At 37.6% G+C, this 23,249-nt stretch overlaps 1 protein-coding gene across 27 annotated transcripts in view; it reads right to left on the reverse strand.

The window, feature by feature from the left end:
• GTDC1 (glycosyltransferase like domain containing 1) overlaps positions 1-23,249 on the reverse strand; it is a 396,065-nt gene that overhangs the window by 106,419 nt on the left and 266,397 nt on the right. Inside the window, exon 1 of one of the 27 annotated variants that reach the window (XM_053215011.1) lies at positions 5,145-5,302. The exons of the other annotated variants lie outside the window; for them this stretch is intronic. Within the exon in view, the coding sequence (XP_053070986.1) occupies positions 5,145-5,191 (47 nt within the window). The 5' untranslated portion in view covers positions 5,192-5,302. Of the gene's footprint in view, positions 1-5,144; positions 5,303-23,249 lie in introns of those variants that run through there. 27 annotated transcript variants of the gene reach the window in all.

Genomic DNA, 23,249 nt, shown 5'->3' on the forward strand with positions numbered 1-23,249 from the left:
ATATGGAATGACTAGAGGACACCATCTCCTGAACACAGAAATGGTGGGGGTGGGGGTGTGGGGTGGGGGTGGGGGCGCTGTCCTCTGTATTACACATGGAGAATCATAACCAATCTTTATGACCAGGCTCCCCACGTGGACTTCCACAGGCAACTAACACTGTCAAATCAAAACAGTTAAGATCCAGGACATATGGACTTGATGTTGAAAAATCAGAAATGATGCCAACATTATCAGACCAAAATCGCCTGTTAATTTTATCAAAACATGGTGGTTTCATATTTGGACATAATAAAATATTAGCCAAACAAGAAATGGTAAAAAGTAACAAACTAAAGATAGTTTTGGTTTTTATTATTGTTTTTCTTTGTCACTGTTTTCCATTATTGTTTTTAGTTGTAGGGTAGATAGATATGATCCACTATTGTATAAAAATCTATTTCAACCCTCGCAGCAGAATTAAAGTAGATAAAACTTAAAACCATACTTTAAGAAGAAAAGCCACCTAGAGAGAACTTCAATGACTCTTCAACTCTGAGGTAAGTGATCTTGATTCTTTTTAAAACCTGACAAGATCATATAATATAGAAAAGTAAGTAGAAAAGGCTATAGAGAGAAGGTTTTTCTTAGAAGGCTGCCCAGTTAACTCTCATTAAATATTATTGAAAATAGTCAACTTGTAGGGTCCTCCACCATAATTACAGCAAGAGAGAGAGAAAGACATGGAGTGTGAGAGGGGGGAGATATAGAGAGAGAGGGCCTAAGTATTTTCATGTATTAATTTTCTTTTGAGGAATTTAACACTTTTCGAAAACACTCCAAAATGCATCACTGTCTGTCTGTCTGTCTCCTTCTCTGAGCAGATTTAATCACAGATCACAGAGGTAACTTCTCTCGGGATTATAAATCAAAAGTCTAGATCATCTGGAAAAAGTGTTCAAAAACCAGGACTGATACGAGTGACTTGAGACAAGAGATTCATCCAGAAAGCACCAGTCAAAGGCAGTCAGGACAGTGCCTATATAGTCAGAATGAAGGCAAAGGCAGGACTCATGCAATTTGTAGAAAATATCTTCCTTTTTTATTCTAAATATAAGCCACCCACAATATTTATGTCAATGTTGACCTCACCTTTCTGAAAGTCATGATGAAATCATCATGCAAAGGTTTTAGAATCCTACAAATGTCTCTAATTTGGACTAGAATGTACATGATTTGAAGATTTCTAGAATGCCAATTGGATTCTATTCCTCACTGAATAGAGTAGTTTTCTGACAACTGCTATCACTGTCATCTCGATTCTATGACTTCCCATAAATCTCCAGCTTGATTTTTTTTTTTTTTTGGTCAAATACTCAAATATGTGTTTCATTATAAAAATTAAAGATAATTATGAGGACAAGAAAAGGTTCAGAAAACTACGTGTGCAGCATTGATCGCCTACATTTATCTGGCTTATGTATACTATAGTAGCTAACCGAATGCTAAAGCGGTTTCCTGTTACGCTTTTATTGTAAGATTAAGATTTTTGGTTTCCATTTGTAAAGCCATTCATCTGTTTGTCCCAAGCTACCTTTCTTGGTAGAGAGACAATAAGGCACTTAATCCTTCTATTCAAAGCATTGTATGAAAACAATAAGACAAAAAAAAAAAAAAAATTAACTACTTAACTGAAAACTGCAGGTCTTGGGAAACTTTGAGGATTTTAATGACAAGGCATGCCAACATTCCTTCTGCACAGTACCACCTCTATAAATGCCTGAATGAGTATCCATATTCAGAGGGGAAAGCAAGCAGTTAGACCAGTTTAACATGCTTTGTAAATTAATTATGACAACAGCATGTACAACTGGGTATTCGCAGCTGTTTAGTAACATTTTATGGTAGCACCTTCCAGGGTTGTTTATTATTATTATCATTATTACATTATTATTATTACTATCATCATTAGAAAGAGATCATTATAAAGAAATTGACATTCGCTTTTCATTTTGAAAATATATTTCACATTCTTGAACTTACCCTGTTGTGCCACCAAGAGATGGAAAACCAATTCATTATCACTCACTCAACAATGCAGAGCAACTGCAACTTGTGGAAAGTTATCTCTTAACTATTAAGGAAAATACCAAATCATTCTGTGCCATTGGATTAATTCTCGGGAAGTTCACGGAGTCTTTGAAGAATGAAATAGACTGATGTTTCCGACCAGATGATAGAACGCTATTTCTCACATTGGTTTGAAATCTATTTTAACACAGTGAAGACACAAAGTATGTACTAAATGCCCAGTGGATGCCTCATCAGATTAGTTGCTGAAAAGAAATAATACAAAGACCCTAGAGAGTCAATAAACTAATGTGGAGCTAGATGTACATCTCTCAAATAGCTAGGGAGTAACATAATACGTTATGCAGCCAAGTGATGAACTGAGTGATTAATATACATAGACTACAGGATTCAGAGAAAGGAAAGAATAATGTAGGATGGTTACATGCTAAATGTAGAAAATGGGCCTTCCTCGGTCCTTCCATTTTTTTAAATATTCAGTCATTGACCAAATATTTGTTGAGCTCTTACTATATGTTAGGAGCAGTGGCAAACAAGGGAGAGAGAGTCATGTGGGATCTACAGGCTATTTGAGGGCAGTGGAGCTGTGTGGAAGGTCAGTAAACCAATAATTACATAATAAATTATTATAACTAAGATTATTAAAAAATTAATTAAATTTCTACACAGAGCATAAATGGAGGTTTAAAGTATACCGTTGGTAATGTTATGCTTCTTTAAAATTAGCCAAATAGCCAAAGGTCGCATGATTTAACTTTATTTCATTAGTTGTTAGCCTCTGATCCCAGTTCAATGGTATAAAGGAGTGCCATGATCTCCTGGTTCCCCTCATCTAAGCCCTTCTATTATTACATCCTCACCGTCTCCAACGCTTTGCCCTCTGAGTGTGGGCACTTGGCCCCCTACTGTGTGCACCCGTGCACACACACACACACAGTTCTTATCTATGATACACATTTTCACACAGGAACATCTACTTTATAACTCATAGTTAAAGTGATGGGGTAGCTAAATCTTCAGAAGAAAGTGAAGAGACAGTTTGCCTACTGGTGTCAGCATTTGCTGTAGCTATTTCTGGCAGTGGGCAACACATGTTTTTAATAAACTTGTAAAAACAGTGTAGATCTAGCTGTAAATATGTTTTGCTTGGTAATGTAGGCTGAATATAATGATTAGATTGACAGTTGTTGGGTTTTTCCCCCTCTAAAAAATCACAGTGAAATACAAAGAGAAATAGTTTGAATGATGAGGCCCAAGACAGTATCATGATACCAACACTGTGTTGATAATTATTGTTTATGACAACAGTCAATTTACAGTAAAAACATGCTGCTGTTTTCCTTGTTCACAGCATTACACGTTTTGTTTAGTCTCTTAGAAATATCCAGCTCCATGTGAAGTAGCCTATATCTATAATTAGAAGTAGGCCACACAATCAGATGCCTGTCAATATTGTGGTAAGCAGCTAAAACATAGAATAAAATTTGAAGATACAGATACATGACTTAGAGAAATTATTCTTTAAAGTAATATGCTTATTTTGATTTTCACTGTTATCAATAAAATGTAATGGCCACAAAAAGATATGCAAATAACTGGTAAAAATATATACATAATAAATAAAATAATAAGTCATCTACTAATAGGACATTAACCATCAGCGAGTTAAATCCAAACTGGGTATAATGTCATTGAAAAACTTTACATAGATATTCAATAGAAACTTTATGAGATTTTAAACTTCATTTCTTAGGACTAAAAGACATAGTCTATATAAATCTACTTATCAATTACTTGTCAAAAAGGTTCTTTTTTAATAGCTAAGGAATTACTGTGGCATTCCCATTCAGAATACAGTTACATTGAATATTAGCAGCCTAATATTTCTGATGGTAAATCAGAGACCCACATTTCCTAGATTTGGAAGACCTGAGCCAAAAATTATATTTAGTATATTAAAAGAAATCTATTGTATACATAGGTAGATACAATGAATTAATCCATCTGTTTAAAAAGAGATGGTAGGTACATAATAAATTTAAACATATCATGGGTAATGTAAGAGTGAGAGGCAAGGAGGACATAAAGATTTATAAGACAAAATGCTCTGCTCTGGAAGCCCACAAACTAGACAGAACATGTACAGAGAGCCACAGATCTAAATATCTTCTTACCAAGTCATAATAGTAATAATAATAATAATATCTAAATTTGGAATTAAGTCCTAATCAAAATTAAAACTGATTAATCTCCCTGTCATAATTTTGTTTTTCTGCTGACAAAACAGAACTGCTAAGAGATCTTTTTAAATTAACTATATAGGGGCACCTGGGTGGCTCAGCCAGTTATGCATCCCACTTCGGCTCAGATCATGATTTCGCAGTTTGTGAGTTCGAGCCCCACATCGGCTCTGTGCTGACAGCTCAGAGCCTGGATGGAGCCTGTTTCTGATTCTGCATCTATCTCTCTCTCTCTGCCCCTCCCCTGCTTGCACTCTGTCTCCCTCTCTCTCAAAAATAACTTAAGAAAAAAACATTGAAAAAAACAACTATACAGAGAGAGCAAGGTAAATTGTGAGAACACACAGAATACAACTACCTTCAAGTTTTATAGAGGCTGTCAAGAGAAAAATGTTCTGTGTGTCCTCAAAGGGAAGCAGAAGAACAATGAATGAAGCAATAAGGAGGAAGATTTTGGCTCCAGGGAAAAATGAATTGTAACAATCCGAATTGTCCAAAAATAAGTCAACCGCTTTAGTAGGTAATGAGTTCTCCACTACTGCATGGGAGTAAGTACTGGCTGGGCTTCTCCTTGGTGGGAATGGTATAGACAGTATTAAAATAGTTGAGAGGAGACGTCTGCATGATTCAACAGATTAAATGTTAGTAATAATGATGGCGGTTAAGGGGGACAGATTTACAAAACCTACAACTTGAATTGTGAGACAAAAAGGGCAATTGATTTTTTAAAAATCCACTTTTCCTTTATTCTTCTTAAAATGATAGTAACTGAGTTTTAACAGTTTACCTTAACTTTTATAGGAATCTATAAATCCTTCCTCCAAATAGACTTACATTTTATTTTTTGTGAGTAGACAGCTGTATCGGTAAACCTGGTTCATTTTCCTTTCAGTCAGTGCAGTTGTGCGGCCCCAACCACAGTTGATGTTGTCTTCATTGTTTCAAAGTATACATATTGTTATTCAGCTTTGTTTGTTTGTTTGTTTTTCATGTAATGAGACCGTGGACATCTTTCTGATCTGTAATTATGAACCTATTTCATTCGCTTTAACAGTAGCATACATAGCAATCCACTGAATGTGTCTATCATAATCTATACTAATAGATATTTAGGTTGCTTCTAAAATACTACTTCAAAAGTAATGAAAAAGATTACAGTCATACTTTTACATTCATCTTAAAATTATGCTAGCATGTCTTTAGGAAAGACAACTATAAATGGGATTATTGGGTCATAAAGGATGCACATTACACATTTTGATCGAAACTGCCAAGTTGCCTCATAATTGTAACAACCAGGTATGAAAACACCCATTTCCTCATACCCCTTCCAACAACTGCATTTTCCTGATCACTACCATGAACGAGGTATCATGATAGGACTCTGAGAGTTGCACAAAAGAACATGCTATTTTGACCCATAATCTAATGGGTGAGACATAATAATACAAATAGAATAAAAAGCAGTTGGGATAGAAAAATGCTGTGTGAGGAAACAGAGGGGACTTCGGGGTTGGGAGAGCAGGAGGGGCTGGAACTGAGCTGTGAAGAACCAACAGGACTCTGAAGGGCAAAGAAAAGGTGGAGGCCCATCTGAGTGGGAGGGCCTGCCTCCCAGTGCTGGTGTAAGATCACTTAAGCTACAGCAGAAGTTTTAAGGAGGTGAAATAGGTTCACATTTTATTCTCTTTTACATGCCTTCTTTTTCTTCATATCACTTACAACTACCCCAAATCACCTATAGTTCTACATTATATAGGGAATATGTGTACTTGTTTCTTGCCAGCGTCCTCACTGCTCCAAAGGGGTGGCAGACTGTTGTGCTCACTGCTGACTCTTCAGAAGCTGAGCCATGCCAGTGCATAGGACCCTCAGGAAAAGCATTTGCTGAGGAATGAATGTCAAAGTCATGCTGATGTCACTGAGAGAAGTCAGAAATAGCAGGTTTAAAAGTGCATTTACAGGACCTGCATGGCAATAGGAAAGTAACAACAGGGTGAAACAGGGAGTGTGAAGTGATGAAATGCAGTGGTGTTTGTGGAAACTTAATCTGGTTTTGTTATGCAAGATGGACTGATCTGGTGGCAGAACCCTAAGGCCAGCAAGGAGATGATTACATTAGTAAAAGGGTCAAGAAAACAAACCTCAGTGGGTCCAAAGAATATCCTGAAGGGAAGAGCAAAGGCTTTACTGACAAAATGGCTAATAACAGCTACCATTTAAGTGAGTGGTTAAGTCATGCTTACTTTGTGTTAAACACCGCACATACATTGATCTCATCCAGTGAGATAGGTATCATTATCCAAGTTTTTTACGAGAGGAGACTGAGATACAGAAAAGTTAAGTAGTTCACTCAAAGTCACACAGCTAGTAAGACCCCCCCCCCCCACCAGCCAGAATAGTTCCTAATTCTATATCTGTAAAGCTTGTACTCATTCCCTTATTTTAAAGGAATACACATGGGCTCCCAGCATAGGGGAGATGACTCTGGTCATGCAATGATACTACACATACATATTCATGTCCGAACTCTGGTATTCCCAAGGAAAAAGAAGATGATCAAGTGTGTGCTAGGTCAGTGTTTTCATGACCAAATCAATTTAGTGGGTCATGATCAGCATTTTAAAAAGAAATGAAGTAGATAACATAAAGAGAAAGGAAAACACTGAAACGAATTAGAATTACTCGCAAGTGTACTATTCCAGGAAACCTTTGTTTCAGATATATATGCATGTGTGTACTGTTTTTCTGAGAGCTTAATTACATTATCTTTGATGTGAAAGAAACATCCTAGTGTACGGATCCTCACTGCACCCTGGTGTTTCCACCTTTGTTTTCAGAATGAAGACGCTGAGGTTCAGAATGGCGGGGCCAGGACTTGAGAGCAGGGCTTCCGTCTCCACCACAGCCTCCTCTTTCTAACACGGCAGCTCTGTTCAGCAAAATGGGAATGTAAGTTCAACACAGGTGCTTCTTCTGGACTTCATTTAGTCCAGGCCAGGCCGAGAGGGTCCAAAAGCTTTTGGCCCATCAGCGTGTGGAGGAACATTAGGGCTATGCCTTTTTGTGTCAAGAAATTAGAAGAAAACAAACTATTTTAGGGCGGGCTATAGACACTCTACCAAAAAATGATGTTAAAACAAAATCTCCCTGCCCATGCTCAGGTCCTTAGAAGACATGAAGAACGAAGCCCCATGATCTGAAGACTCAGCACAAAGAAAGTTCTTTGCTTATGTTCTAATAAATATATTTATGAAAGGAAAACTATATAGGGAATTCTATTTTCCCACTGACTTCTAGAAACTCCCAGAATGTTAGAACCGGCAGGTGCCTTAGAAATCGTTTAGTCTACCCTCACATTACAAAAGAGTCTGTGCAACAGAAGCCCGGAGAGGTTAAGTAGGTGAACCCAAAGTCACACAGCTAATAAGTGGCAGCATCCCCAAGAACAAAAGCCTGCTAACATTCATGTTCTTAGATAAATCTCGGCTTGTTTAAGAAATGTTAAAGAGGTGTAGATTTAGGGTCAATAAGGAGTTGGGTGTGAGGGTTATTGCCTTTTGTTACTGGAAGGCTGATGATGATCTCTGGAGGTCTGACCTAGCCTGGACTATGGGGCTCACATAGCCTTTGGACCTCAACTAGTCCTGACTCCTGCCCATGGGCACAGCACTGAGCTGAACTGTTCTGCGACCAGTACCCCAACTACTGCCTGAGATACACACCCCCCTCTTCCCGAGAAGGATACCAGCCCTCACCCCTGGGTTGGTAGTGCCATTTACTACTGACCCTTCCTTGCTTGGATCCCTTTAAAGCCAATTCCTTCATAAGCTCAAAATGTTGACAAGTATGGTATCCACTGATCAAACACATTGAAAATAATATAAATTTTAGAGATGGTGTCTTATAATAAATATCTGTCTCTGGAGGCTATTGTTTAATAAGAGATATTAAAATTAAAAAAAAAAAAACAAACTTGGCCCCTGAAGACTCAAAACTACATCCAACTTATGTTTGATGTTCTGTAACTAAGAAACAACTTTTGAAAAGGAAGAAGATAAAAAAAATGAACTTAGGCTAGCAGAATAGATGCCAAATTTCAGTCCCTTGAGTTGTGAAAACCTTCCAATCAGTCTGTAAATGAGGTAAAGGAGGATTCATGCATTGCTAAATATTTATTGTTGCTAAGTTTCATCACTGTTAATATATAGGTAATGGATGGCTTTTTGTCCTTTGAAGTCAAACATCAGCACTTAAGTGGTGACAAGCATTCACCTCCCTGAAATGGACACACATGCACATATACATGTATGCACACACACAGACACAACCCTCTAGAGTTTTATTTTCTAAAAACCTATGACTCAAATGGATTTTTAGGACCAAAAAAAAGGAATTAAAAAAGAAAAAAGGAAACGATTATTAGCTTTCATCTTTCATCGTGCTGGGTATTTTACTCAGAAAAATGCATAGCTTTTGTGGCCCTTTTATCCTTATCTCAGGATTTGTGAGGAAGTCAAGGTAATTGTGTAAAGCAAATCAGGAAACATGGTGAGGCAAGAAGGTCAGGGGCATTCACGGGAACTGCCCACAGGGGCAGGGCCAGCCCTAAAGGAATGGATTCATCTGCAGGAGGCAGACAAGTGGGCACAACCCTGCCATGTATCAATGACACCACTGCCCCCTACCCTTTGAGCAGGAACTATTATGAAGGTCTATCTATGAATTTATGATTATTCTAGACCTTAAGGCAGTCACGCCTGGATCCTTAGAGACACCTGGAATCTCAGCCTCATCAAATATAAATGCATGAAAATTCACCAGGTGGCAGCAAGGAACGAGACATGTATGTAATAGCTAGAATTGGATTTGGGACCCAGACCTTCCAGGATTAACTACTGGCCCCACCACTTACTAGCTTTGTGACCCTGGGCAAGTTACCTCATCGTTGTGTGCCTCATGTTAGCACTCACTTCTTGTTTTAAAGATTAAATTAGTCAGTACGTGTCAAATTCCTCAGGACAGCTCCTGACCCATAGTAAGTGCTATTTTGTGTAAGTATTATTATAGTTAGATATACTTTACTACGTTTTATGACACCATGTTTAAAGGGAGCAGCCAGTACTCAACTTTAGCTGATGCTGGAATTCTGCCATATCTTCTGAGTTTTCAGGCAAAGCCAGAAATTTGGACTTTTATGTGCAATGTCAAGGCTTTTAAATGTGGAGAACTAACTCAGGTTTGGTATTCTTGAACAACCGTGTGGTCTAAACGAAACATGTCTACAAACTGGATGAATCCTGAGACTTGTCAGTGAAGGGTGGTGGCCAATTAAACCTTCGTACTAAACTTCAGCATTGCTGACCCCTCCTACATCATTCTTTTCCATAGCATTCCTCACTATCTCATATACATTTTCTTGTTTATCTTCTGCCTTTCTTCCCTCCAACCATCACACAAGAATGGAAACCCCTTGTGGTAAAGATTTGAGTTTGTTTTGTTTGTTGCTATATCCCTATCTCCCAGAACATGCATGGTGCATAGTAAGTGCTCAAAAGGAGTTGAATGAATAAATGGTCATCTTTAAATCCTCCTCCTCTTCCTCTAGGGCTGGCCCAGTCTGCTCATATTCCTTCCTTTCAACAGACCGAATCACATGAGGCTGAGGAGAGGAAAGCCTATGCGTTCACGCTCCAGAATGAATCGCCATTTTTCTGGAGGGAGCCCGGGAGGCCTGACTTTGAGAATCTACTAAAAACAGAGCAAGTAGCGGTGCCGAAGAAGCCAAGGCCTTTTCAAAATACTTAACAAACCATCCCAAGTGTCTTTCAATAAAACATTTTGCAATGGCAAAATAATCTCAATCTCTCTCCCTCTCTCTCTCAAGAAATTTTTAACAAGGTGAATTTCGTATATTAAGATGGTTTAACTTCCATCTGGAGACACATCCTAAATTATACCTTCGTGTAACACCTGAACAAAGGCAGTTAGAGTCAGTTTCTAATAATGATCCTAAAAGCATCTATATTGTCTACAAATTGTTTTTAAATACCAAGGTGACCATGACATTGAATCTTCCTATATGACTAGAAAAACATAAAATGTATGTGTGTATATGTTGTCACTTAAGGCAAATTAATTGGCTATATGGTAACTAAATTGATAGAAATAATAAAATTGTAAAACTCACTTTCAATATATTAGAAAAATTTCTTGGACAATTCCATTTATCCATCCGTTCATTCTCTTAAAAAGTGCTACCCTTCCTATTTTAAATTAACACTACCTGTTGTTCATCAACTAACACTACCTGAGAGACCTAAACGCGTAAAAGGCAAGGGGCCAAAGGTAAATTAGAGATACGATTAGACATACAATCCTTGGCCTCAGGGAGCTTGCGGTCTCCTATGGAGACCAAACATTAAATAAATTCTCAGAAGATGCTGATGATCCTGACTGCTTGTGGCCCACATGGCCCAGTCCCAGTGCCTAGAAATTGCAATCTCACCTTCAACCAACTCTATGTGTCAGTGTTTCCTGCAATTTCAGTTTGACCATTGTGGGTTTCTTCTAACCAGTAACGGTGCTATGTTGACTTTTAAAGCTTTAATAACTGCAAGAGAATTATAGTATCTTCTCCAGATTTCTCAAGTGAATTTTTTTTCAGGATTCAGTATTTGGAAAAACATAAATTTCCCAGTAAGTGCTAGGAAGAAATTCCCACATGGAAACACTATTCATGGGCCACAGTGAATACAGAAGACCTAATGTTTAGGAAGAGCTTTTCTAACATGAACAAAATAGATTGTACGGTTCAGAGACAGCAGGCTACCAGAGGTCAATGAGAAGGCTATAAAAAGCAGTCTAGGGAGAAAATCCAGAAAGTAAAAGAAGATATTTAAAAACTTTTGGAGAAATACTTCCTCCCATTCCTTCCTAGGCTTTTCTTCTTCCAGTATCCAGTCTTCCCTTGCACTTTGATCTTTGAACCTGTTCCTCTTTCATTCTAGGGGCCAAGCAGGTGACATAAATAGGTGAAGTGAATTGGTTGGGCACTCTGGTAAAAAAAAAAGGTATTCTAATATCAATTGGTACAGCCCTTTCTCAAGCCAGCATATTGTTGCTGTTCTGGAATGCAGGCCCAGTATCATTAGGTGTCAATTATTATGTGAAAGCCACGGAGTTTTAAGTATTGGTTCAAATGAAAAGAAAGAAAACATATTTCAGAGATCTACAGGGCCTAAATAACACCAATTTGTAGCATCTATTTTATTTTTTTTATTAAAAAAAATTTTTTTTTAACATTTATTTATTTTTGAGACAGGGAGAGACAGCATGAACGGGGGAGGGTCAGAGAGAGAGGGAGACACAGAATCCGAAACAGGCTCCGGGCTCTGAGCTGTCAGCACGGAGCCCGACATGGGCTCGAACTCACGGACCGTGAGATCATGACCTGAGCCGAAGTCGGATGCCCAACCGACTGAGCCACCCAGGCGCCCCTGTAGCATCTATTTTATACTGTGACAGGTTTAGAAATCTTTCCCTTTAGCTCCTACACTCTCCAGAGGTCTAACACATGAATCCAGCTTCCAACTGGGTATATCCAGAGGTGCTTCTGCTTCCCGGTCCTGACTCTTGAGGTCAAATCTATTCCCAACAGTGCTGCTCTTGTCTCCTGACATCTTTATCCTGTTCGATGGTACCATCTATACTGTAGGCTCCACCTCTGTCTCCCTTCCACTCAGCCATCCCCATATAAACAGCCACCCAGCCTCAGGGTCTCCTCTACCCTTTACCCCTTCATCTCTTCCAGCACAGACAATTAGCACCCCATTTCGACTATATGATAACCTTCTAAGAGTTTTCTCCAATTCAGCATCATCAGTTCCAGCACATTCTGACATCTAATGAAGAAAGCTGATTATTGTTTCCACTTGGTTAAGTGTCTTGCTTGCTGGCTCTCGTATCCTACAGGATAAAACCTAGCTCCTTAGCACAGCAAACATTCTGGCCTCTGACTGCTCAGCTGGCCTCATCTGCACTCATTCCAGCCACATATCATAGCCTTGCAGAACTACCTGTCTGTCAGTGAACATGTCATAGTTTTTTGTGTCTCAATTTTTCACTTTCTCTCTTTTTTGACTGAAATACTCTTCTCATAAGTCCCTTTGTCTATCTAGTCAATTTCTACTCATCCTTCAAGGCCCAGCTCAAGCCATTCCCGTCTTCCCCAAGATTTAGGTACTCCTTTGATTCCAACTGTACTCAAGCAAACACAGATTGTCCATTGAGGATAGGGAAAACACACACACACACACACACACACACACACACACACACACACACACATTGTTCATCTTTATATCAGAGCATCTAGTACACCATCTGGCACACTCTGTTGGCTTCATAAATATCTGTTAAAATAAAGGAAGAGTGAGCTATGGATTTTCAGAAGAAAGAAGGCATGGTTATGGAAGAGAAAGAAAGAAATGAAGGATTTGGATTTGGATGATCTCAGGCCTGGACTACTGACAGTCTTCTCTCAAGTCTACCAGTTAATCAAATCATGCTTCGCCCTTACTCAACTTTCCAATGGCTTCCTGGTAAATTTAGAACGAATCTAAACCATCACTTTACAAGGCAATGCCTACCTCACCAGCCTGGTTTCCTACACCTCTCCCTTTCTTACCTGGGCCTATTACCATTCCTAGAATGTGTCCATTTGTTATTTCTTCTGCTGGGAGTGCTCTTCCCCCTGTTGCTTTCAGGTCATTCATTATTAGGGGAAATGTTGCTATCTGCACAGAGAAGTCTACACAAATCATCTTCTGATCTAGCTACTACCCACCCCCACCCCCACCACTGCCGCCTCCCCCCTCGCTCCCCGCCGCCCCCCCCTGGCCGTCCATCATGCTATTCCTATTACCCTATTTTTTTTACTTCATAGCTCATAACAGTATCCAACATTATTTTAAACTACTTTTAGTCTCCATCACCAAAATGTAAATTTTATTCACCATTCTGTGCCCAAAATCTTTTATTTCTTTATTTGGAATAGTATCTACGTTTTATGATTTCTCATTTCATCATCAGTTCCCAAGGAGTAGTAGAAAAGAATTTCGTAAAACTTTTTGATCTATAGGACTTAGCTCCACTCCAAATAAACAAACAATAACAACAACAACAAAAACTGAGTATAGTGAATATATGTAATGCATAAATACAGACTATGTAAGTATAAGACTTAATCTAAGGATCTTCATCAAAGGATGAAATTGTTATCAGATCTAGATATTCTCATAATCATGGCTTTCCCCACAACCAGAATTTGTAATCTCTTCAGGCAGGAGCTATTTTGCTAGGCTATAATTTTTACATCATTCTCAACCAAATATCTCTGCATGGAGAAATTGTATGACTTGTCTTTTAAGAAAAGAAAATTATTGAAAATTAAGCTTTCAAAAATATTGTGAGTTTGACTCCAAAATAACTGTTAATGTCCAAGCATGTAAACAGAAACAATTAGCAATTACCATTTCACAGCTTTCAAAATGTTTATAAACATAAAATCTATTTCTTTCTAAAAATATGAGTATCAAGACTTTTTTTTCATTTTAATAATGGTTTGAAATACCTTTAGGTAAATTACTTGAAAAATAATCTTAGAGAATCATATCATCATATAGTAAAGTAATATTATTTTAGCGAGTTGTTCTTTTGATAACCTTGAAGTTATAGTTCCTAATACAGTGTCCTTGTTCAGTATGAATATTTAAAATTTAAACGTTTGTGTAATCTGGAAAAATAAGGTCAAAATATTTTGAAACCACATCCTTTCATTTTTATAGTTGAGTTCAAGACACCAAAGTATTTCTTTGTGCCAAGAACTCTGCGTTTCTTTTATAATTCATATTTTAGGCAATATGATTTTTATCAAAGTAAGAGAATTTGAATGACTACACATCTACTGTGGTTCCCTTCTGAGCAAAGCTACTTTGGGAATCGATGAATTCCTTTGATTTCTGCATTTTCTTTGAATTGCCCCACTAATTAGATGGCCTGAAATAAATATATATAAATTTATATAAACACATAAATAAATATATTTATAAATAAAATCACTGGTCTGTAAAGCTATACACTTAAATCTTCAATATAAGTGACCACTGAATCATGTGGTTGAACCTATTAGTAGATCATAATGTATGATGATGTTGAAGATAAGAATAAATGACAAAATTTCCTCCCCTGCTAGCATTCATTGAGTGCTGCTTATGTCCCAGGTGCTGATATACTTCACCTCCTTGTAAACTGTATGGAGTAGCTGCTATTAATGCTTTCATTGGGCAGATAGGAAGCTGAAGCATAAAGAGGTTAAAGAGTTGCCCTAGGTCCCATGACCTGAAAGCTGTAAGGTGCAAACCCAGGCAATCTGACTCTAGAACCTGGCTAATAAAGACTACAGTTCTAAGAGTTAATATACGGGACTCTTTTTAAAAATGAAACCTGCACAGGGTAAGCTCTAAATGCTAGCAGTTATTATACTGTTTCTATGCTTAATTATCTGTTTCACCTTCAGAGGTACATCCTGTTGATAGTATCCTTCTTATGTATAAATATGGCAAAAAACTGTATTTTACTGAGCGTTCTCTAATTTGTCTCTAAGAATCATAGCAACAATCTAAAAATTGCAACATTTCATTGTAATAATAGGTAACTTTTTTTTGAGTTTTTAGATGGGTAGAAACAGTTATTATCCTCAATTTCTGTATAAAACCTAGAGTTAGAAAGTAGACTTTCTCATGGTTTCACTCTTAATAACAGAATCTCTCTTTCCTATGAGAAATTCATTCCATGTGGTGCAGGAATAGCCAACTCCTTGACCAGACTGGTTCCTACAACCTTTCCCCCAAGGTGCAGAAGGGGGACCCTGAAAGGTTATGTGAGGCCAAACATTACCCATCCAGCCCTAGGCTGCTCTTCAGGGATGTTGTTTTAGCCAATCAGAGGCATTTGGGGGATATTTTGCCAGGCAGTGCTATTGGCCAACATCTCTCTCTTCACTAAGATACTTTGCTGTCAGGAATGTAAGACTGGAACAATGAGAGGCCATGGTAAGCAACACATGGAACAAGGCAATCTGAAGGACATGGTCAAAGACATAACTCTAGCCCTGAATGACCCCAGGAAAACCCTATACAACTCATAAATCTGATCAAGTAAATTACCACCCCCCTTTAAAAATATGATTGAACTAGTTGAGATTGGGTTTCTGTCATTTGCAACCTTCTATCACCAAAGATCCTTATTTTTCCTCATGGTTGCTGCATTTTTAAAAACACCATGTGAAATGCTTGTACTACTTAAACACCAACTTGATGTATCAAGAGAAAACATGCATTGGTAAAATTCCTTGGAATTCTGATGTGTGAAATGAGTAAGCATGTAATTTACATTAGTCAAATATTGTTTTTAAATATTAAACTATCTCAGAGCAGCTCATTTTTATTATAAAACCCCCTCAAAATCTAAGAAATATTGATCAGTAACTGATGTTCAAAAGGCTGAGTAATAAAGTAAAAACATGAAGAAAAATATATGATAGCTCTTGAGGAGCTGAAACTATTTCTGTACTTTTGAAAACCTCCTTGAATTGGCCATTCCCTAATAACAAAACTTCTTCTAGGAAGAGGATCAGTGTGCTTTAGTAAATCTGAATAAAACATTCAAGTGCCATGAAAATTAACATCTAAGCCCTGAATTCAGGGTACTCCTAATGAAAATCAGGCAGAGAAGCTAATGGGAAATTTAACACAGGCCAAATGTCATTATTGTTGTAAGAAATATACTATAATTAAAACGTTTCTGAGTCCTGGCCAATGACCTACAGTAATAATGCTTTGTTGACCTTATTATAAAAATAATTTTTCATTACTAATTCAGTAAAAGAGTCCCTTTTTCAGTCTTCAAGCATAAATAAAAAAAGGAAAAATCAGCACCTGATACTTCATTGAAGCATAATACAAAAACACTGACTTGTTAAGGAAGAAAGAAACTAATTCCAAAGCCTCAGTGAACAAGAAGTAGAAAAAATAAAAAGAGATACTTTAGGGAAGAATAAAAGCAACTGGTGTAACTGATTCTGGCAAAAGATAAAGGAGATAGGTAAAAGCATGGGATTTCATTCATTCTATGTTACCCACACTCTTAAAGTACAGGGGCTGTGGTCTATACATCAGGAGGCAGACTGATTACGTTCTATCTGGACAGAAAGAACATTCCTTTTGAATTATTATGGTATCTTAAACTATTTCGAACATTACTCTCTAGAATAGTATCTGAGCATTATAAGATAATGTACCATCTCATGGAGGCCCCTGTAATGGGATTTCACCTGTGAGCTCAGACTGCCATTTCTCTTCTCCTCCAGCTAGTTATCCATGGGAACCTGCATTTGAGGAGAATTCAAAATGTGTTGTTCTGCAGCAAAATGCACATATTCTCTTTATTTAGCAATGTAGAGGTAGGAGACACTCACAGTAACAGCAGAATAGAAATGATTAGGGCCAACTTTTCATGTAGAACACCATGTATTTTGTGAAGCAGAAGAAAAAAGCCACATCATTTGAAATTGGGGGGGGGGGGGGATTGTGGCATGATGTCCATAAAGTCCCTTTTGAAATTCAAATATGTTACTGAAGGAAAATGACACACTAAGCCTTCAATAATCATTTTCATAATAACAGAGATTTATTAGATTCTCTCAAGAAAACTGAGTCCATTGAAAATGGAGCCCAGAACAGATACATTTTGATGAGGAATTAGAGAAGAAGGGAGGGGGGCAGAATCCAAAGCAACAGCCAACAACTCAAATGCCTTTAGGTCCTGGAGATAACATAAATGTGCTGACCTAATGCATGAACATAACGAAAAGTGGTGGGTTGATGCCAAAGTTGAGGGGCTTATATCCCACCCAAAGATACGCGGGTTTAGTTTTTAAAGAACAAAACTGATTTGCTAGGCAAGCCCAGTGGCTCCCATTTTATGACCACTGCTTAGATCAATATACTAAATTGTGCTGCACAGAATAACTAAAATCCCTGGAGACAGTTCCTAGGTGTCAGAACAAAAGAAAACAAACATAGAAACAAACCAAAAGAGAGCCTTATTAGGAAAGACGTTTGGAAAACCTGAAGTGCACTGGATCATCTTCTGGGTGGCCCTCTAGATTCACTCCCTACCTGTCTTGACCCTGCTCTGTGCCCCAGCAAGCTGAACCACAGGGGCTGTGTTGAAGGCCTCCCCTGCCCTCTGGTTCTGGTTGGTTTCAGCCAACTGGGGAAACAGACAGGAGACTTGGAGGTATGCATTCTGCTGTTCCTTCCCCGCCAAGTTGCAGTTGGCTTTCTAAAGGCATAGTTAGTTGATTCTCTTCAGGTTCTAGTAATCACTCCTTCCACTTGTCCTTTCAGGCCCACGGATGATAGCATTGTTACTAGATCCAGAATACTTCACTACACCTCAATTCCTTCCTTAAACCCTGCCCAAGCCTTCATAAAAAGTCCTCCTATTAAAGTTTCCTCAAGTTACAAGTTTGAGTGTGTCATATGTTTCTTGCCAGGACTGTGACTGATATACTGGGTAAAAGAAAACAAACTAGTTTCTTTTTTGCAAGGCTTCTCAGAGACTTTAAAAGGGTAATGCGTATAGTGCCTATTTAAGAGTGTTCCAGAAAAGAGAGACATGTTGCAGTGGGTAGGGATTGAGGGGTCCCAAGAAGCAACACTTAAAAGATGATGGTAATGACAACACAGACCAGAGAAGACAAACTTTCCTTAATACATAATTTCTCAAGTTTTCTTTTGTTTTGCTTTAATTTTTATGTAATGTTTATTTTTGAGACAGAGAGACAAAGACAGGGCATGAACAGGGGAGGGTCAGAGATAGGGGGAGACACAGAATCCAAAGCAGGTTTCAGGTTCTGAGTTGTCAGCACACAGCCTGACATGGGACTCGAACTCACAAAACTAGAGTTTGTGATCTGAGCTGAAGTTGGACACTTAACCAACTGAGACACCCAGGTACCCCTGACCTTTTTTTTTTTTTTTAATTTTTAAAAAACGTTTACATAATTTCTCAAGTTTAAAGTTAGGAGAGGTCAAGTTCTGGGAGAGACACCGAGTAATCCTAATCTTGAAGTTGAAACTATTTTCTGTATGCTCGCTCTGCTCACTTGTAAACTCCTTTCAAGGGTTTTCTTCTTTTCCTTTCATTCATTCTTTATTCTTTTTCCTTAGATGCTCTCTCTTTCTTTTTGCTTTCTTTCTTGTGAGCATTTCATTCAGGATCTTTGAACTAATAAAGCTAGGGGAAGTGTTTGGTACTTCCTCTCTGCTTTTTACTGTACTTTCTGGATCACATATTAGGATATCATATTGCCCAATAAAACGTTCACATAAAAACTTTGTTTCGACTAGTGAAACAAACCTGAAAACAGAACTAGAACTAGTGAGAATAATAATAATAAAAATACATCTAAATCTCTTTTCTACAAATCTCTAAAGCAATGCCAATAATAAAACTTTAAATTCAGACAATTTCAAAATGGTGCCGAAATGCAATTGGGCATTCTGAGTCCATTTCTCCTTTTCCAAAAGTATAGTTTGCATAAGATGTGATCATACGTTAATACACACGCGTGCCCACACGCAAAACACCTGTTAAGATTTTAGTATACAAATCATTTCCATTCGAAGTAAGCTGCCTTTTCTATGTCTAAAAAGTTTCTCAAACTCAGCACATTTGAATACAATTCTTGAGCTTTCCCTCCAAATTGCTTTCTGTCATAGTTTCCTATCCTGCAAATTACAGGAGGCCTAATGTGCTCAGGCCATAATTTTGGGTGTCATCCACTTTTGCTCATACGCCACAACCAATTCACCAGGGAATATGGTGTGTTCTCCCTTCAAAATTATATTCTGAATTTGGCCACTTTCACCAACTCCAATGCTACCACCTTGGCTAGGTGCTTTCACATTCATCACTTTACTTCAATCTCATGATCTAATGAAGTAGGTCTCTTTAACTCCCACCTATTACATGAGGAAACTGAGGTTACAGAGAGATATGATAACTTGCCCAAATGGCACACTCGGGAAATAGAAGGACTGAGATTTGAAACTAGGTCTGGCAAGGTCCCAAGCTTTTGCTCTTTGTAATATGCCAGGATAAAAAGCTTTAAAAAGTGACTCTTAAAAATGAACATGCAATGATTTGTTTCTAAGAAATCATCTCCCCTCTTCTGATTTAAGCGAGTCAAAGGTTTAACTGGTTTGTTCTTCATAAACCTATACAGAGTTGTGTGTGTGTGTGTGTGTGTGTGCGCACATGCAAGTGTGTGTGCACACAAACCCACACACACATAAAATATTTAGAAAGGAAGACAAATTTGAAGGATATTTTGTAAACTCAGGGACATCATATTATTTAAAAAAATCCAATTAAGAGTTGTTCGGAGGTGACTAGTAGTGAAAAGCTTATTTATCCCATCACATTCTAAATAGCCAGGAGCCAGGCTTCTCTAGAGAAGCAGCTGGGTGCAAGGAAGCATTAGGGAGCTGAGTCTAGGGTACCGCCAGGGAAGGAGGTGGCAGCTGGGAGTGGGGAGGGTTTCAGGATCCAACATTTAAAATGATCCAAACAGGAAAATGCCAGCTGGAAGAAGGGGGTGCTAGGCATCCAGTAACCTTCTGGTAAAACCAATTTTCTGTCTGGTATAAGAGAAAGCACATGCCACACGTTAAGTATCCTGGGTTTCGAGAGAAAAAAAGTGCATTTTCCCGACAATTATCTTGTTCGTGCTGTGAGTGCCATCCCCATGGGAATGTACCAGGGAGGTTGACCTGTTATTAAGGCGGAGCATTTTGGCCTATGTCAACACCAAGATGGTTCTTCTGGGTACCAGAATAATACGCCAAAGAGACCTTTAAACATTTTATATGTTCCCTAATTTAAACTGGGAATATGATGGTCCCTTAAGGTGATTCTCTTTTTAAAGGGTATATCATTAAAAAGGTTATATGGGTTGATTCCATTAAAACACACACACACACATGCACACACGCAGAATGAGATATACATTTCAAGCTCATATGACAGGCATCTAAAGGCTGCGGGTTTAAACCCTCAGTTTATCAGCTCTAGAGGCCTAATTTTGCAATCAGCTAAACCTACAGTACATTTTCATCAAGTGCTGCAAATCAGCAAAATATTAAATGAATCTTGAAAAAAATGATTATGAATCCACAGTTCTGTTTGACTGTATAATTCTATTTAAGATTAAAATTACTATCATAAAAAGGCCACTTTCTGAATGTAATTCCACAAAAACATCATCACAAAAGCTTTTACTGCTATTTATGTCAGAATGTATTTTAAACAGTTCTAATCATTTACCTTTGTGGACACTTAATTAAAATTACAAAACCAATTTTAATCTGTAGTCCAATTAATATGCAAATATATGCAAATGTGGTAAATCAAGGTGGTGATTAAGTTAAGGACACTCTATTTCATGTCTGCTTTAAGTGTGAAAACAAACAATCTTTTTTGTAATTGTACTGATGGATTGTGATGTTTATAGGGTTAGTATGGGGTACAAATGTTTATGCATCAACATTATGCCAAAACAAAGATTTTATACTCTGGAGTGATTTAGCATCCAGCATACATTCAGATGCAACAAAGTCATTTTGCAGTCATCTTGTGAATTAGAATAAGGTCAAAGCAAAGTTAAATTTCTATGTCATCCATTTGTATGGCTATTTAAAATTCAACAATCACTTTCTGATGTGTTAGGTAAGAGCCAAGAAGTCTCAAGAATGGCATATTATCGCCCTTTATCATTTAGTGTCCCTAATATACTGGTTTATCTTTGATACTATTACAGCAAATCGTTCTCTCATTAAGGTACAAAGATATTCAGCCTTTTTAACCCCTGTTTTTCACAAGTTTTAAATACGACAAGTACAGCTAACATCCAAGTGACCATTTTAGTTTAACTACAGAGATGCACAACACATTCTTACACCCAATTCTTCCCTCTTTCTCTTCTCGGGCTATTGTCTAGCTAGTACTCAGTGATGACACTTAAGTTTTCTGAAGAACCGGCTCCAGGAGCACCACTTTAAAAAGAGCAAATGCTTAACTTCGATGGGATTTGGCTTCTTAAATTCTTGGTCAACCTAACGGGGATTTTTTATGTTGAAAATATATCCTCCAACTTCCTTCTAAGCAATATCTTCTTCATTCTCAAGCTGATCTCTCTCTCTCTCTCTCTCTCTTTTTCTGAAGTGTGTATCTTGCAAAGATGAAGAATGAAGTCGTTTTTTGAAAAAGATGTACTGTGACCTGAAATCACAGCCTCTTTATGTCATATCTTGGAACACAAAAATAATCCCACAGCTCTGTTCTTGATGAAGTATCTATGAACTACAACAGGTACATTCATGTTAGAGAAACATTAAGAATAACAGGTTTGGGGCGCCTGGCTGGCTCAGTTGGTAGAGCATGTGATCCTTGATCCCAGCCAGGGCTGTGAGTTCGAGACCACGTTGGGCACTGAGATTACTTAAAAAAAAAGAAGAGAAAGAATCTAACAGGTTTGACATACTATTTTTGCGTAAATGTGAACGATCTCCTTTTATTAAGCCTGAAAAGCCAGACTTGCTCCCATAGAAGTTTTGAAGTGATTATAAAATCACTGAGTATACTACCTTTTGTTCCAAATATTTCATGCTTCTGAAATATTTCTGTCAACGCTAGACATCTGGATGTTAACAAATAAGAACTTCAGCAATGCAGCATAAACCATCAGCACTTTGCACACAGTTCTTACTGGACATCTATTTTTCAGATCACATTATTTAAAATAATCTTTTCCATTGTTAACGGAAGATGTCTTCATGTACATTTCCCCCATTTCACTTAGAAAAATGAGGAAAGTGGATTTCCAACTGCAGTCATCCCATCATTTTTAACACTCGATATACATTTAAAAGTATTATTGCTCTGTGAAGGCAGATAATTTAATAAAAAGCAATACACTTTATAGTTATGTTTACTAAAGTAGGTAATGTGCCCATAACATGCTTCTGCAAACTTATTTCTCTCTCTCAATCTGATCTAATTTTACATCCATATTTTGAAATCCTCAAAAATATCTAACTTTCCAAGAACAAAGATTCAAATAAATGTTGAGTGTAATTGCTGTATATATTTTCCTTTAACTGTTCCACTGTTACCACCATTACTTTCCATTGTACATATTCTTACAAATCATTCTTCTAAAATATTTTAAAATGAAACTGTATACAACAAACCATTAAATTCATCTCTCTCTCTGAGTAGGTGTTTAGGGACTGTAATTTTCTAAATGTATCTAGTACCAACATATTCAATTATGAAACAGTCTTCATGTGATGATGCACCTAAGACAGCAGTTTACATTTATATTAACAAACTCTATCTTCATTATAGTACAAGGACAAAGCAGGATTCCCTTCCCCAATTTAGATCCTACAGCGAAATACATAACGCAATGCAACATAAAATGAAATAAAAGGAGGAACATAAAATGTGGTGCATTAAATATTAGAAAAAATAGCGAGCACAAAACAACAGAAGCAGCAGCACACAGTGCGGAGAAGACAATGGACCATCTCAGTGACAGCAAACGCAGTAAAAATGGTTGGGAAGTTAGATGATCAGTGTATGAAAGTCAGGCTTTTTTTTTTTCCTATTAAATGTTTAATAGGCTTCTCCTAAAAATTCGTTGCTTCTTTAAATTAAGGATTTTCCAGTATTATGATATTTCACTCACATATTAATCTGGAAATTATGTCAACCAATATAGTGGAAAGCCTCAGCCAAATACAATCT

The sequence above is a fragment of the Acinonyx jubatus genome, chromosome C1 (assembly GCF_027475565.1).
Source record: "Acinonyx jubatus isolate Ajub_Pintada_27869175 chromosome C1, VMU_Ajub_asm_v1.0, whole genome shotgun sequence".
Lineage (NCBI taxonomy): Eukaryota > Metazoa > Chordata > Mammalia > Carnivora > Felidae > Acinonyx > Acinonyx jubatus.